Source organism: Otolemur garnettii, unplaced genomic scaffold, assembly GCF_000181295.1.
Source record: "Otolemur garnettii isolate 467f Iridium unplaced genomic scaffold, OtoGar3 scaffold00016, whole genome shotgun sequence".
Taxonomy (NCBI): Eukaryota; Metazoa; Chordata; class Mammalia; order Primates; family Galagidae; genus Otolemur; species Otolemur garnettii.
This window is the reverse complement of record NW_003852411.1, coordinates 19,376,009-19,393,016: the sequence shown is the minus strand read 5'-3', so window position 1 is coordinate 19,393,016 and position 17,008 is coordinate 19,376,009. Positions and strand designations below refer to the sequence as shown.

At 38.3% G+C, this 17,008-nt stretch overlaps 1 protein-coding gene across 1 annotated transcript in view; it reads left to right on the top strand.

Annotated features, from left to right (window-relative positions):
* KLHL20 (kelch like family member 20) overlaps positions 1-17,008 on the top strand; it is a 59,381-nt gene that overhangs the window by 32,087 nt on the left and 10,286 nt on the right. Inside the window, exons 6-9 of the mRNA XM_012802714.2 lie at positions 2,793-2,908; positions 7,360-7,543; positions 10,211-10,354; positions 16,699-16,832. Of these exons, the coding sequence (XP_012658168.2) occupies positions 2,793-2,908; positions 7,360-7,543; positions 10,211-10,354; positions 16,699-16,832 (578 nt within the window). The remainder of the gene's footprint in view (positions 1-2,792; positions 2,909-7,359; positions 7,544-10,210; positions 10,355-16,698; positions 16,833-17,008) is intronic.

Here is a 17,008-nt window from a genome sequence, read left to right as displayed (position 1 = left end):
TGGGCTCAAGCGAGTCTCCTGCCTCCACCTCCCAAGTAGCTGGGACCACAGGCGCCCGCCACAACGCCCGGCTATTTTTTGGTTGCAGCCGTCATTCGAACCCGCCACCTTAGGTGTACGTGGCTGGCGCCTTAGCCGGTTGAGCTATAGGCGCCGAGCCCGAAGTCGCTTTTTAAAGAAGACTTTTCCTGATACCCTAACCTCACCATTTGCTACCTGTGTGACCTTGGGCAAGTTACTTTAACATCTTTGTGTTGCAGTTTCTCCCTCTATAAAGATGATAATAGTGCTTTTGCCATAAACCTGTGGTAAGGATTAAATTAGTTAATATATATTAAGCACTTAGAAAATAACTAGCACAGAGCTGTAAGTGTTATTACTATTAATTTTGTGGGTTTACTAAGTATTATAGCTGGTACTCAAAGTCTTTGTCTTAAAGTAGAGAAAGCTAGAAAAGTCTATTGATCATCAGCTTTTTTGTTTGTTTTTGTTTTTAGGATACATAAATTCAGAAGGGGCCTTAGCAAAGCCTTATATTGGAAAGTGCATTATTGGGTAATACCTGGGACTGGTCTAGCAGGAACAAATTACTCTTTGTAGTGTAAATAAAAAGAATGATGTGAATAAAGGGTAGATTAGGAAATACTTTCGGAGTTGGGAGAGAACAGTAACAGACTGAATTTATACCGGTCAGTCACTGAATCACTTGAAAGATTCAAGTGAAATAAGTACATACACAAATAGTTTGCATCAGGATATTGTATTTAACAACTGTAATTACTAGGTTCTTCTCTTAATGTACCGTAACTAGCAGAAAAAAACTTTGTCTCGGTAGATTTGTTGAAATTAAACCATTTGTATGAGGTCTGACAATTAAGTCCTCAAACTCACTCTAGACAAATTGCTACATGCCTCATTTGTGAATATCACTAAGGTCACCTTCAAAGTACTCTTGTTGGAAAGCTAAAGACCGACACCAGCACCTAGTCTACCCTTCAAAGCAATTTTGGAACTCTTTTTCTGGAATGGCCATCATAGCTGTCATCATATTACCCTTGACATCCTAGATATCATCAAAATGTCTTCCTTTCAGCTCCGCACCTGTGGCTCAAGTGGCTAAGGTGCCAGCCACATACACCTAAGGTGGCAGGTTCAAATCCAGCCTGGGCCCACCTAACAACAATGATGGCTGCAATCAAAAAATCGCCAGGCATTGTGGCAGGCGCCTGTGGTCCCAGCTACTCGGGAGGCAGAGGCAGGAGACTCGCTTGAGCCCAGGAGTTGGAGGTTACTGTGAGCTGTGATGGCATAGCTCAGGGGAATAGCTTGAGGCTCTGTATCAAAAAAAAAAAAAGTCTTCCTTTCAATATTTCCTTCATCTTCAGGTAAAGAAGAAGATCATTGGGGGCCAGATTAGGTGAGTGGGAAGGGTGCTCTACTACTTTTATTTGTTCACTGGCTAAAAATTCCCTCACAGGCAGTGCAGTGTGAGCTGGTGCATTGTCATGTTGCAAGAGCCAGGAGTCTTTGGCCAAGATTTTCAGTTAAGATATTCCTGTTTCTGTATCAATGTTTACTTGGTCTGCTATGCTTCTCACAGTCAGCCAATGATTGTGACATACAATTCGATGAATTTTTACAATGTTGTCATCGGTTCTGTTCTTACTGGGTACCATGACCTTTCTTCATCTGTGACACTGTCTCTCCCCTTAGAAAACTGTTTAATTCATTTGTACACTGACTTTTCTTCCTGGCCTTATCACCATAAACTTGAACTAACATGTCCCTGATTTCACTTCCACTGTTGCCCAGTTTAATAAGAAATGTAATGTTTGTTTGTTGCTCTAATTCAAGCTCTGACATTCTCACAATAGCACACAAAAACATGCAACAATAATGAATGCCACTCAGTAAGACACTGCCATATACCAACATGAACACAGTTGTGAGACACTAATTTATCAAGGTTATGAAACCTTACCAATTTGTTCATACAATGTTGCCAACATAAGCACGTGGTGGCAAATTTATGAAGTAAATTGTCAGACCTCATATGATACCGGATAGCAAATTTGTGACTGTACAGTATTTCTCTTTAGCAATCTGATTTTTAACCCATTTGATTAACTTAATCTAGCAAATATCTAGTACCCTGGCTGATGTACTATTTTGCCAGTATACTGCAAAAGCTATTAAAATTCATTAGAAGTAAATAACTCTGTGGGTTGGTAATGGGGCTGTAATTTTTAGTTCTCCATAAGTTATCATTAGCTGTAAGCATATTGAGCTTTAGGCTAAATTTTCACTGAGATATGAGTCTTCCAAGTGATTCATTGACTGACTGGTACAAATTCAGTGTGTTACTGTTCTCCCCCAACACTGAAAGCTTCATGATGGAAATACCACTCAGTTCTCAACAACTCATGGTATGATTGCCTTTCATGATACGCTTTCATGTCTTTGCCAGTTTTAATAGTGGCCGGCATTCAGGTCTTAATATTTTTTTTTTTGGCAGTTTTTTTTTTTTTCTTGGCCAGGACTGGGTTTGAACCCACCACCTCTTGTATATGGGACCAGTGCCCTACTCCTTTGAGCCACAGGCGCCGCCCTACAGGTCTTGATTTAATTTATACTTGCTCCCCTTCACCAACCTATATATTCCTAAACCATACTGGGAGACTTGACTAGCAATGTTTTTTTGTTTGTTTGTTTTTAATCTCACAATGTGTGTGGTAATTGACTGACAACGATATTTAGACATTTGGGACAAAGGCACAATTTTCTTTTTACAGAGACTTGGTAGATGAAGCTAAAAATTACCTCCTATTGCCTCAAGAACGACCACTAATGCAAGGACCAAGAACAAGACCACGGAAACCTATCAGATGTGGAGAAGTACTCTTTGCAGGTTTGGATCTTTTTTTTTTAATAAATTTTTGTGGATATGAGAGTTCACTATGTTACCCAGGCTAGTCTTGAACTTATAGCCTTAAATTATCCTCCATCTTGGGCTCCCACAGTGCTGGGATTACAGGTCTGAGCTACCACATCTGGTCCCAGGTTTGTATCTTAATGTACTGTTACTAAACCACAGGTTTTTGCAGGTGAGAAATTGTCATTTGAATAATCCTTTGAACCACTATGATATTTACTGTCATAAGAAACAAATAATAGGTCAACATGTACTCTTAATCTATGACCCAACATGGGTATTCTTCAAAAGAGTACTCTATTTTTAGGTAAATCTAAAAAATGTCATTACAGAGATGTTTTGTTGAAATGCACTAACACTTTGTCACATGCATTAACACTTTCTATACTAATGTGCAATTCATGGAGCTAGCTGGGACCTAATGTAGTCTTTGTATTTAAGCTTCCAATTTTCAGTAATTCCATACTTCTTAGATTAAGGGCATCACCTGATTTTGTTGCCCCATTTTGATATGTGAAATATTCTATTCCTCTTCATTAGAAAATTTCATGTAATCTCTGGGGCTTAGTACCCTTTACTATCATCCTAATCACTTGCCTATCTTTTTTTTCCTCCAATTTTAATTTTCTCTTGAAAAACAAGCATAGGCTGGGCGCAGTGGCTCACACCTATAATCCTAGCATTCTGGGAGGCCATGGCCGGTGGACTGCTTGAGCTCAGGAATCAAGACCAGCCTGAGCAAGAGTGAGACCCTGTCTCTAAAAAAATAGCCAGGCACTGTGATAGGTACCTATAGTCCAGCTACTTGGGAGGCTGAGACAAGAGAATCACTTGAGCCCAAGAGTTTGAAGTTACTGTGAGCTATGATGACACCACAAAGCACTCTACCCAGAGTGACAGAGTGGGACTCTGTCTCAAAAAAAAAAAAAAAAAAAAAAAAAATTGCAGGAATAAATATTTCTCTGTATTTTAATAAGGAAAACAGATTTTTTAAAGTTTTCTCTAAGTTTTTTTTCCATCTAATTTCTTCATATGGGAGATTGCATCATTTCATTAAAAGTAAAATTGATTAAGAATTTTTTTTCTTTCTAATTTCCTTCATGTTTTTTTCTTTTTCTTTTTTTTGGGGGGGTGGGGTGGGGTGTGAGATCAAGTTGCACTCTGTTTCCCTGGTTAGAGTGCCATGTCGTCATAGCTCACAGCAACCTTAAACTCTTGAGCTTGAGCAATCCTCTTGCTTCAGCCTCCCAAATAGCTGGGACTGTGGGTGTATACTACCAAGCCTAGCTAATTTTTTTTCTCTAGTTTTAGTACTGAGGGGTCTCACTCTTGCTCAACCTGATCTAGAACTCCTGAGCTCAAGCAATCCACCTGCCTCAGCCTCCCAGAGTACTAAGGTTATAGGCATGAGCCACTGTGCCCACCTATCATACGTTTTTTCCTTTCTCTTTTGAAAGTATTCTTTCATTCTTGTTTTAGATTTCAAACTTACTAATTTATCATGCACTAAAGTCTCCCCTACTCCCAATATCCTAATGCTTCACTTATTGTTATTTAATAGATTCATAATTTCTATTTTTTTGTTGTTGTTATTGAGACAGAGTCTCACTTTGTCACCCTCTGTAGAGTGCCTTGGCGCCATAAATTCTTTTGCCTCAGCCTCCCTAATAACTGGGACTATAGGCTCCCACCACAGTGCCCAGCTATTTTTTGTTGTTGTTGTTGTTTGTTTGTTCAGCAGGCCTGGGCCCGGTTCTAACCCACCAGCCCTGGTATATGTGTCTGGCACCTTAACCACTGATCTATGGATGCTGAGCCATAATTTCTATTCTTATTTCTAGTATTTTCATCCTGCATATGCATGCTCATGTACACATTCATGTACTCACATGGGTTCACACAGACAATCAGATGCCCACACCTGTACACATTTGCATCTTCACCCCTATGTACCAGTCTATAGTAAAAGGCTTGTGAATAAATTCATCATTGGATCTAGTTAAGTTCACAAGGAAGCCTATGTAAAATTTCATTAGTTTTGATGGTTAAATTGGATAAATTCTATTTTAATCATCTCTCATATATAAAAGTAGTTTGTTGTGTGTAGAGATCAGCACCCCACACTTAGACGTGGCAGTTCAGTTTCAAAGTGCTCCCCTAGGAGAATGGCTCTGAGAAGGATTTCTTTTTTGATTGAGTTCCTGCCTGCAGCCTGCAGAAATGCAGAGACACTCTCACAAAGGAATACCAGAGAGTCAGACCAGGGTTGCAGCTGGAAGCCTGACTGCCTGTCGGTAGCATTCTGTCGCTGTTCTCTGCCCTTCCCCTCATTAACATTATAATCTCTGGTTTCAGTTCTAAAACACCTTAGGCTAAGCGAGAGCAGACAGCCAGTCTCCTTTACGTTTTTACCCCAAACAAAATCAATTGTATATGTGTTCCTTAGCCTTCACACTGAATTGTAATCTTAATGGTAGTTTCCTAATCTTACTTCACTTCTTTTTATCTGTATTAAATTCTTGCTGAATGTTTGAAGGTATATAAGATGATCAGTAAAGTTGGGCCTGGTCACTGACCTGAGTGATTCTTGACCTCCCTTCAAATTAATGATCCCGTCTGCAGTTTCTTTTCCCTACCTTACCGATCAGAGAGCTCTGGGAACATTTACATTGTGCTAGTTCAAAATGTTGTACTAGCTTCTTCATACATGCAAGAATGCTATTAATGCAAATTATATTAGAGTTTCTATGATTATTTCCCAATTTTGAAAGTCTGTTGTTATTTAAAATTAGAAGACTGCAAAGTCTAATATTTGGTATCTGTGGTTTCATGATGTCATGTTGGTTTCAGGAATTCTGGTAGTAAGGTCATCTTTGTGGAGATACAGGTTGAACACCCCACATCTAAAAATCTGAAATCCAAAATGCTCAAAAATCTGAAACATTTTGGAGCACCAGCATGACATATGCAAAGGAGAAGCCCACTGGAGCATTTTGGATTTCAAATTTTCAGATTTGGGATGCTTGACTGGAGTATAATGCAAATTTTCGAAAATGTTTTAAAAAGGCAAAATCTGGCTCAGTTCTATAGCTCAGTGGTGAGGGCTCTAGCCACATACACTTGGGCTGGCAGGTTTGAGCCGGCCCAGGTCTGCCAAACAACAATGACAACTACAAAACAGCCAAAAAATAGCCAGGCATTGTGGCAGGTGCCTGTAATCCCTGCTACTTGGGAGGCTGAGGCAAGAGAATCGCTTAACCCAAGAGTTTGAGGTTGCTGTGAGCTGTGACACCACAGCACCACACCACTCTACTGAAGGCAACATAGTGACACTCTATCTCAAAAAAAAGAGAGAGAGATAGAAAAGAAAATATATATAAATATACATATATAAATAACAAAATAAAAAGGGAAAATCTGAAACATTTCTGGTCCTATGGATTTTAATAAGGAATGCTTCACTTGTATGTCCATTATTATAGAGATCTATTAACTATCTTAACTATCTCAGTTTTAGTACCTGGAGTAGAGATAACAGTACACTACTATTTTCTTTTTAAATCAACTTCAGAATATTCTAGCAATGATTAAGAACTAGGTTAAGAAAGAGGAGAAGGTAATGGGAATTCCGGGGAAAGTGGTACAGAAGAGAGCCTCCATATGATCAAAAGCTAGAGGCTAAGCCAAATAGGAACATTTCAGTTCCAAGGTCCTTTCTGGATTCAGAGAGAGTACCAACTCACTGGAAAGGGACAACATACACCTTTGGGAATACTGGGATAAATCCTCCTTTGATCATGATGTATAATCTTTTATGCATTATTGTTATTATTTAACTTTTTAACTTTGATTTACTAGTTTACAAATGAGGAAACTATGGTTCAGAGGCAGAGATATCCAGCCTTTTGGCTTCTCTGGGCCACATTGGAAGAAGAGTTGTCTTGGCTACACATTAAATACACAAACACTAATGAAAGCTGATGAGCAAAAAAAAAGGTCTGTACATAATTTTCATGATATCCACCATCATAGATAAGAAAAAAAGTTTTTGCATACAGCCCATGAGGCTGCAGGTTGGACAATTTGGGAAGGATTTCCCTAAGATTGAATAGCTAGTAGAGGCAACAGTTAAATCCCAGTGTTCTAACTAAATTCAGTATTCTGTTGATTATATGCCACATTACCTCATAATCTTATTTGAAGTAGCATCATTGCCTTCCTTTGTAAAATAGGCATAACACTAACTTAGTTAGAAAGTTAAAGATTACATCAGTCCTAATGGAATAAGTTAAAACCATAACTTGTGTTTTGACTTGCTTCTAGCTTTATTTTAGTCCAAGCATTAGGTCACAGTGAGGTTAGCAGTGAGTGTAACATTGTATGTTTCAGGACAGGTATTCTCTTAACCATTTCTGTTACTTCCCCAGTGGGTGGTTGGTGCAGTGGAGATGCCATTTCCAGTGTTGAACGATATGATCCACAGACCAATGAATGGCGAATGGTAGCTTCAATGAGCAAAAGGCGATGTGGAGTTGGGGTCAGTGTTCTCGATGACCTGTTATATGCAGTAGGAGGCCATGATGGATCCTCTTATCTCAATAGTGTTGAAAGGTAAGTATTGAATTATTTTCTCTGCTATTCAATAGTTCTGTTTGAGATATTAATTCAAAAACAAATGTGACTTATTGTATTAGTATTGTATCTATGACACTAGTTGGCAGCCTAGACCACTTAGTATGACACCCAGCTACTTTATAATCTGATCTCCACCTATTTTTCCAGTGTGTCTCCCATGACATACCACCATTCCATAAACATGCTACTCCAGACTCACTTATCAAATTGCTTGCAGTTCCTCGGACATGCCATCTTCCTTCATACCTCTTTCCCTATGTGTATGTAGTGCTTTCCTCCCTGGAATATCTCTGCCCCTTTAAGATAATACATTTCCTTCAAGACACAAATGTTACCTCTTATATAAACCTTCTCTGGTACCATATAGATGAGTTATTTACCTATTCCTCTGCTCTTTGATTCAAATATTTTGAACATGCTTGTACATATAGTACAATTGTGCTATAATTGTTGAAATAGCTTTCTCCCTAACATCTCTCTATTACAGAGCCTCGGCACATTGGAAACCTATGGTAACTGATGTTTTAATAGCTTCTTGCTCTCACACAGCCTTTTCCATAGGGTTGTGTTGATTTACAGTGATTCTTGATATTTTTTTTCTTTTTTTTTTTTTTTGAGACAGAGTCTTACTTTATTGCCCTCCATAGAGTGCCATGGTGTCATAGCTCAAAACAACCTCAAACTCTTGAGCTCAAGAGATTCTCTTGCCTCAGCTTCTCAAGTAGCTGAGACTATAGGCACCTGCCACGTTGCCTGGCTATTTTTAGAGACAAAGTCTCACTCTTTCTCATGCTGGTCTCAAACCTAGGATTGTGATCCACAGACCAATGAGTGGCGAATGGTAGCTTCAGGCAATCCACTCACCTCAGCCTCCCAGAGTGCTAGGATTACAGGCATGAGCCACTGCACCTGGCCCTGATTCTTGATATTTCTATACACATTTATGAAAGCCTGCAGGATAACAAGTTCTAGAGGTAAAAATTATGTAGACAAAAAACAAACAAAAACAGAGGGATAAGTTCCATAGAAGCAAAAACAAAAAACCAAACACATACATACTTAAAAATAAATTAATGGGTTAAAGACATGAGTAGAACTAAATATTTATAAGTGAATAACAATTAAGGCTATATATTTCAAAATGGATAAAATGCAGTTAAGGTGGTACTGTGTTTCCCTGAAAATAAGACACTATCTTATATTTATTTTTTCTCAAGAAAACACACTAGGGCTTATTTTCAGGGGATTTTGTTTTTGTAGTTTTTTTTTTTTTTTTGCTGGGGGCTGGGTTTGAACCCACCACCTCCGGCATATGGGGCTGGCATCCTACTCCTTTGAGCCACAGGCACTGCCCGGGATGTCTTATTTTTATTAAGTATAATACAACAATCTACATTTATTTAAATACAGTTAAGTCATCTTCTTCTGGAACCTGACAGGGGGAGCCAACCTTGTTGGTGGGGCTGGTGCTAGTGATGCATGAACTCCTTTCCCCTCGCTGTTCGCATATGCGCAATAGGATGCCTGTAGCCTCAGTTACCACGCGCACCCTCGCAAGTGCGAACAGCTCTGAGAAAAGAGCTGTGGCAGATAAAAAGTATTCTAGTCCTCCTTAAGGTTCCACACTAAAATGCATGGCATGGCTATGCATATGCTGCATAGCCATGCCCATCACTAGGTCTTATTATCGGGGTAGGGCTTATATTTTACAAATGCATAGAAATCTTGCTAAGGCTTATTTTGGGGGTAGGTCTTATTTGGGGGGGAAACATGGTACTCAAAGGCAAATTTATATGATTTATAATTTATATGCTTCATATAGCTTATATGCATTTGTAAATAAGAAAGAGGGAATAAACAAAGATGCTTTTAAAATCCAGAAGTTATAAGAATAACAGAAGTCAACAAAACAGAAAAATAATTAATAAAAAGAGAAAAATAATGAAATTGAAAAAAATTGGTATATCTAAAAAAAGAGCATTTTGAGACTTTTTTTTTAATTAAAAATGAACATACTGTCCATCCCAGTGCTTCGTCTTATTACCCATTCACAGGAAGAGAAATATACATAGCACAGGGATAATCACTGTTTTTAGTAGCAAAATGTCAGAAGTAGCCTCAGGGTTTTAATCAATAGGAATTTGACTAAAACTGCATTATACATATAACATTAATAAAATAGATCAAAGGAAAAATCTATGGCTATATTAGCATAAATAGATCTTAATAATATGTTGAGGGGAACAAAGTAATGCCTATTGCCTGGTACTATTTATGTAAAGAAAACATGCTTGTGTATAAATATATATATATGGCTGTTTATACCTATTTCAAAGTATTTTACTGAAAAATCTTGAAGGACATACACCAAATGAAAGTAGGAAAAGATTAGAATTCAGGTGGGAATTAAAGGGGACTTTTAACATTCTAATTTTTTAAAAAGAAAATATATTCATGTATAACTTAAGTAAAAATGAATTTTAAAAAATAAAAGCAAATTAGATTTTCATATGTTTTACTTATTAATCAGCCCATACTCAGAAGGAAAGTATGTATCATATAAATTCTTTGATTTGAAATATGTAAACATAGCCAGGCTTCCTTTGTGTAATACAGTCTCTGCTCTCGATGTTTTCCTCACAGATATGACCCCAAAACAAACCAGTGGAGCAGTGATGTGGCACCTACCAGCACCTGTAGGACGAGTGTCGGTGTAGCAGTACTCGGAGGCTTTCTCTATGCTGTGGGTGGCCAAGATGGTGTGTCTTGCCTCAACATTGTGGAGAGGTGATTTTTTTCAATTTTTTTTTTAAAGACCATATACAGCTCTTTAAAAGAAACAGTTACAGCTGAATTTAGGACACTGGGGAATCCACTATTCAGTGGATTTCCCCCATAGGCTTTCAGGAAAGAGTTTTCAGTTGATCTTAAAGTATAGGAAAGTGAGAGATGCAAAAACCATTTTTTTAATTGACAGACAAAATTGTCATATGTATTTATGACATGCACTATGCTGTTTGGAAATATGTATACATCGTAAAGTGGCTAAATCAAGCTAACTAATACACACATAACTTCACATACTTAATGATTTATTTGTGGTGAGAACACTTAAAATCTACCCTCAAGTATTCAACAGATGGATGTTAACTGTAGTCACTGTATTGTGCATTAGATGTCATGAACTTATTCCTCCTGCCTAACTGATATTTTGTATTCTTTGACCAATATCTCCCCCACTTTCCCCCATCCCGCCCTCTGCCTAGTCCCAGTTAACTCCATTCTCCTCTCTGCTGCTGTGAGTTTGACTTTTATAGATTCCCCATGCGAGATCATGCACAGTATCTGTCATCCTGTGTCTACCTTATTTCACTTAAGATGATGTCCTCCAGGTTCTTCCAAGTTGTCACAAATGACAGGACTTTTTTTCTTTGAAAGCTGAATAGTATTCCATTGTGTATGTATACCGCATTTTATCCATTCATCCATCGACGGTCACTTAGGTTAATTTTATGTCTTGGCTATTATGAAAAATGGTACAGTGAACTTGGAAGTACAGGTATCTCTTCAACATAATAATTTTATTTCTATTAGATATATACCCAGTAGTAGAATTGCTGGATCATATGGTAATTCTATTTTTACTTTTTTGAGAACCCTCCATACTGTTTTCCATAATGACTATACTAATTTATGTTACTACCAATAATGTGCAAGGCTTTCCTTTCTCCACATGCTTGCCAACACTTGTTATCTTTTTTGATAATATCCATTCTAACAGACATGGTGTGATATCTCATTGTGATTTTAATTTGCATTTCCCTCATGTTTAGTGATGTTGAACATTTTTTCATCTATCTGTTGACCATGTATATGTCCTCTTTTGAGAAATGTCTGTTCAGGTCCTTTGTCCATTTTTTATTGGATTATTTGTTTTCTTGCTGTTATTTGAGTTCTTTATATATTGTGGATATTAACCTCTTCTGAGATTTATTATTTGCAAATATTTTCTACCATTCTATAGGTTGTCTCTTCCCTCTGTTGATTTTTTTTCTTTGCTATGCAAAGGCATACCCCTATACTTTTGAGATACAACCCAATTTTTTAAACTGTCACATTGATTGCACCTAACATTGAAGGGTTAGAAATATATTTTAAATTACATTCTATATTACCCTTTCTGAAATCTCTCCTGATTTTCTTCCCTGGTCTATCTGGAGTATACTTAGTGCATGATTCTGCCGAGAGAAATGACTAAAGTAATAACACTCTATGTAGCACATCTTATTAAGAGCCCAAAGTATTTTGTATATGGATTCTCATTAATTATTGAGATAAACTTAGGGAAATCTGGGTGGGCTGCTAAGATCACTTTATACTTGTGTATTTATCAGTTAATTTTGGTGAAAGAGATTTTGTTCTTAATTTCTGTCAGCATTTTGTCATTAGATTTTGGAGTCTCATTTGCTGTGATTACTAAGCATATACTATATTTCATCCTCACTTCTTTATTTATTTATTTTTTTTTTTTGAGACAGAGCCTCAAGCTGTCCCCCTGGGTAGAGTGCTGTGGCATTACAGCTCACAGCAACCTCCAACTCCTGGGCTCAAGCGAGTCTCTTGCCTCCGCCTCCCAAGTAGCTGGGACCACAGGCGCCCGCCACAACGCCCGGCTATTTTTTGGTTGCAGCCGTCATTGTTATTTGGTGGGTCCGGGCTGGGGATTCGAACCCGCCACCTTAGGTGTACGTGGCTGGCGCCTTAGCCGGTTGAGCTATAGGCGCCGAGCCCTCACTTCTTAAACAGAAATGAATCACTCTTCAGATTTTTGAGATAGCATTTATAGGTCTAGTTACTATGTTTAAGTTGAAGAATTTAACTCTGTCTTACATAAAAGTTGAAGGTAACTCTTGAAAGCTTTGCCCATTCCTTTTTATCTCTTTGTCAAGAAACCCATTTCTCTACTTTCCAGACTGAATGCAGGAGGATTCAGAGATAACAGCAGTAACAGCAAAGTTTTTTAATATCTCCAAATCCCCACATGAGAGCAGACAGAGCAATAGAGAGCAAAGTTCAAGACCTGTGATCCAATTCTGGAGATTGGTTGCTCAGCAGTGTGAACATTCTTAACATTACAGAACAGCACAGTTAAAAATGGTTAAGACGGTAAATTTTATGTTATGTATAGTCTACCACAATTTTAAAAACAAAAACTTATGGACAAGTTTTAAAATTAGGGGAAAGAATATACTCACAAACCCCAAAACACAAATGGCAAAAACAAACTACCAACAGCCATAAGATACTGTGCATTAGTATCTGTGCAGGACAAAACACAAGGAAGCAACTGGATGTGTGACGGATCTAAAAGCAGAAGAACTCTAAAATAGCTAATGGGCATTCACTACAAAGCACAAGGGGAGGACATTTTATGAACAAAAACTAAAATTAAGAATAACTTTCTTGGGGCGGTGCCTGTGGTTCAAGGAGTAGGGTGCCGGCCCCCTATGCCAGAGGTGGTGGGTTCAAGCCCAGCCCTGGCCAAAAAACACAAAAAAAAAAAAAAAAGAATGACTTTGTCTACTCCCATAGAGAGTAAGTGCAAGCAACCTGGAGTAAGATCTGAAGGGCTTAGGAGAGGGTTTCTCAACCTCAGCACTACTAGCATTTGATGGATAAATCTTTGTTGTGGAGGACCTCCCGGGGCATTATAGGATGTTCAACAGTATCTATGGCCTGTTACCAGAAGCACAAGCCTGGCTATAACAACCAAAAATGTCACCAGACATTGCCAGATGTTCTCTCAGGCGTAGCAGAGGCAAGAAAGAGAGCCAAAAATCACACCTGGTTGGGAAACTGGGCTAGAAGCATCCTCTCCGTAGACACTCTCCAAATTGACCAGCCAGAATGACCCTCCAGATCAAGACTCCACACTGAGAAGAAACTTCTAGGAATACAGTCAAAATTAAGCAGGACAAGGGCAATAGATAGCCTTATGATCCTTGAAAAGAGAAGGCCAAGGAAAGAGAAGAACACAACAGAAGTAGGGAGAGAATGAAATGAATAAGGGGCTCCACAAAGGCAGGAAACTATTACAAACCACTCGGCTAAAAATTGAGGAAAGTTCATTTCACTTAAAAACAAGCAACACCAAAGTATTAAAAGTACATCCCACACAAAGTTAATATAAGAAAATAAGCAGGCTCAGCACCTGTAGCTCAAGCAGCTAGGGTGCCAGCCACATAAACCAGAGCTTGTGGGTTCAAACCCAGCTGGGGCCTGCCAAACAACAATGACAACTACAACCAAAAAGCTGGGCATTGTGGCAGGTGCCTATAGTCCCAGCTACTTAGGAGGCTGAGGCAAGAGAATCACTTAAGCCCAGGAGTTGGAGGTTGCTGTGAGCTGTGACGCCACGGCACTCTACCCAAGGCAACAGCAAGGCTCTGTCTCAAAAAAAAAGAAAACAAGCAGCAGAACATCTCTACAGATAATGAAAGTGTACCAGAGAAAGACACCTACAGAACAGAGCAGAACTTTAATCAACTATTTCAAATTAAGATAAACATTAAGAAAAGATACAGAATATGATACTATATAAATTGGAATTAGGAAGACTCAGAAATGAGGTGCAGAACTCAGAAAGGCATTAGAAATGAGAGGAAAATCAATTCAGAATGAAGATTAAATGAAAAAATAAATAAGCAAAACAAGTAATGCTGTAGGACAAATAAGCAAGAAAGAAGTATTTTAAAGCCAAAGAGAAATTAAGAGATAGAAAGTATGTGAAACCTAGCAACAAATATTGAAAATAGGTAAAAACCTATTATACAGATAACAGGAATCTAAGAAAAAGAAAACCAAAGGAAGGGAGCAGAACAAATACTAAAAACTATAATTCAAAATTACCTTCCTGTAATAAAAAAATACATATTTTTGAATATGTATTCAAGAATATTTGTAAAATACATTATATTTCTAATATTTGTAAAATATAATGTAATATATTTTAAGCAAAATACTTTGTAGTTCTGAATTGGAATTTGAAATAAAGTCCCCCTTTTAAAAAGTTCCTATATATTCTGTCAACTGAAGAAGCTCAGCAATAAAGAGCAACCAAGTAGCACCGAACAACTTTACTCCCAAATTGTGTCTTAAAATTTCATTTCCCACTTAAAGAAACCAGAGCTTCTTGGAGAAACATCTGACTCGAGGTTTAGGACAGGAAATGTGCTGATGAGTCTTGACAGTCTTATGCTAAAGAACAACCAAGCTATCAAAGATTATCACTAAGAGCCAAACGATTCAAGAGCCAACTTGAAGATGTTCCCAGAGACAAGACAATTTCAACTTTAAGAGGGGTAATAATTACAATTGATTGAAATCCAGTAAATATATTTAAATCTATGAGTTCCTAATGGTATTTTTGTTTTAGAGACTGAGTCTCACTTTGTCGCCCTGGGTAGAGTGCTGTGGCATCACAGCTCACAGCAACCTCCAGCTCTTGGGCTTAGTTGATTCTCTTGTCTCAGCCTCCTGAGTAGCTAGGATTACAGGCACCAGCCATAACGCCGAGCTATTTTTTTGTTGCAGTTTGATCAGGGCTGGTTCGAGCCCTCCACCCTTAGTATATGGGGCTGGTGTCCTACTCATTGAGCCACAGGAGCCACCCTGGTATTTTTTTTTTTAAACCTTAACTGGTTGCCTTTGGAGGATCATAGGCAACAAATTTCTTACCTTGAAAATTTGTAAATAAAGTGAAAGAAGCAAGTATACATCCTATCTTATGTGAACTGCATCACATATGAATTGGATAACCAAACAGTAGATAAGAGCATTATTTCTTTATAAAAGAATCCCAATAAAAGAAGTGCTGGAATGCCAGCATTTTATAACACTCAGTAAATTAATGGATCTAAGTATTGATAATTAACAGTTGCTGATACTCCCCTAGTCTTATTGAAGGAACCACAGTCTGATCAACTTCTAGATCCAGCTGCCAACTTGTCCAACATACAGAGGACCGAGCAACACAGTGAACTGCACTGTGAATGTACAATCAACTGTGTCCATATCATGGGGAAAACTGTCATATGCCCCAGGTTCTAAAACATGAATTGCAAGGGGAAAAAGAATGGAGAGAAAGTAAATAAGTAAAAAAAGACTTTAAAAGTAAAAAAAAAAAAAAAAGTAATGAGTTAAGACTGAAGTGTTCAGGGATAATAGGAATGACACTTGGGTGATAATACTATAAAGAACAAGGAAGTGATAGCTATAAAAGTGAGGATAATGGTTACTGTGTGGGGAGGAGGGTCCTGAGATTGGACAAGGACACATGCAGGGCTTCCTGAGTGGCATGTGTAGTGTTTACAAGTGAGCTTTCCTTATAGTAATTCTCAACTGTATATTTTGTGTGGCTTTACATATTAGTGTTTTATTTTACAGTAGTTCTCCTTCCAAGTAGGATGTAATAGAGAGTGAGTAACAGAAATCACTCCCACTGCAACAACTAGGAAAAAAAGACAAATTACTGGCCAGGTTTAGTGGCTCATACTTGTAAACTCAGCATGTTGGGAGGCCAGGAGTTTAATACCAACCTGAGAAGTATAGAGAGACCCTGTCTCTACAGAATTTGTACAGGATTAGTTGGGCACACTGGTGCATACTTGTAGTCCCAGCTACTTGGGAAGCAGAGGCAAGAGGATCACTTGAGCCCAGGAGTTTGAAGTTGAAGTAAGTTATGATGATGAAACTATGCTCTCTAGTTGGGACAACAGAGAAAGACTGTCTTAAAAAATATATATATATATTCATTCATAAGACATCAGAAGCATATAGATGTAATTAGGGCTAGAAGAACTAAACACTTCTTTAGCCAAGGAAAGAGCCCATGTTATGTGAGCTGAGGTTACAGGCTGTTTTCTTTCCTGGGAAAAGAAAATATCTTAATAATTGGCACAAGCATAAATTTTTAAGACTTTTTTTCTGAATAAGTAAAATATGTTAGATTCTTGCTGTGCATTTGACCGCATCAAGTCTGTATATCCTGTATTTTTAGTGTGATTTCAGACTTTATTAAAAAGCCTTCAGTTAATAAGAACATGCATTCAGTCTGGTTTCTCTTACTGAAGGTATGATCCAAAGGAGAACAAGTGGACTCGGGTGGCTTCCATGAGCACAAGAAGACTAGGCGTGGCTGTAGCTGTGTTAGGAGGGTTCCTATATGCTGTAGGTGGCTCTGATGGGACATCTCCACTCAACACAGGTTAGTCCCTCCCAAAGGTAGTCTGGTTCCCCAAAGCAGCACATTTTCCTGAGGAGAGTCTCCCTATAAAAAGTCCATGTTGGCTCGGCGCCTGTGGCTCAAGCGGCTAAGGTGCCAGCCACATACACCTAAGGTGGTGGGTTCGAATCCCCAGCCCGGGCCCACCAAACAACAAT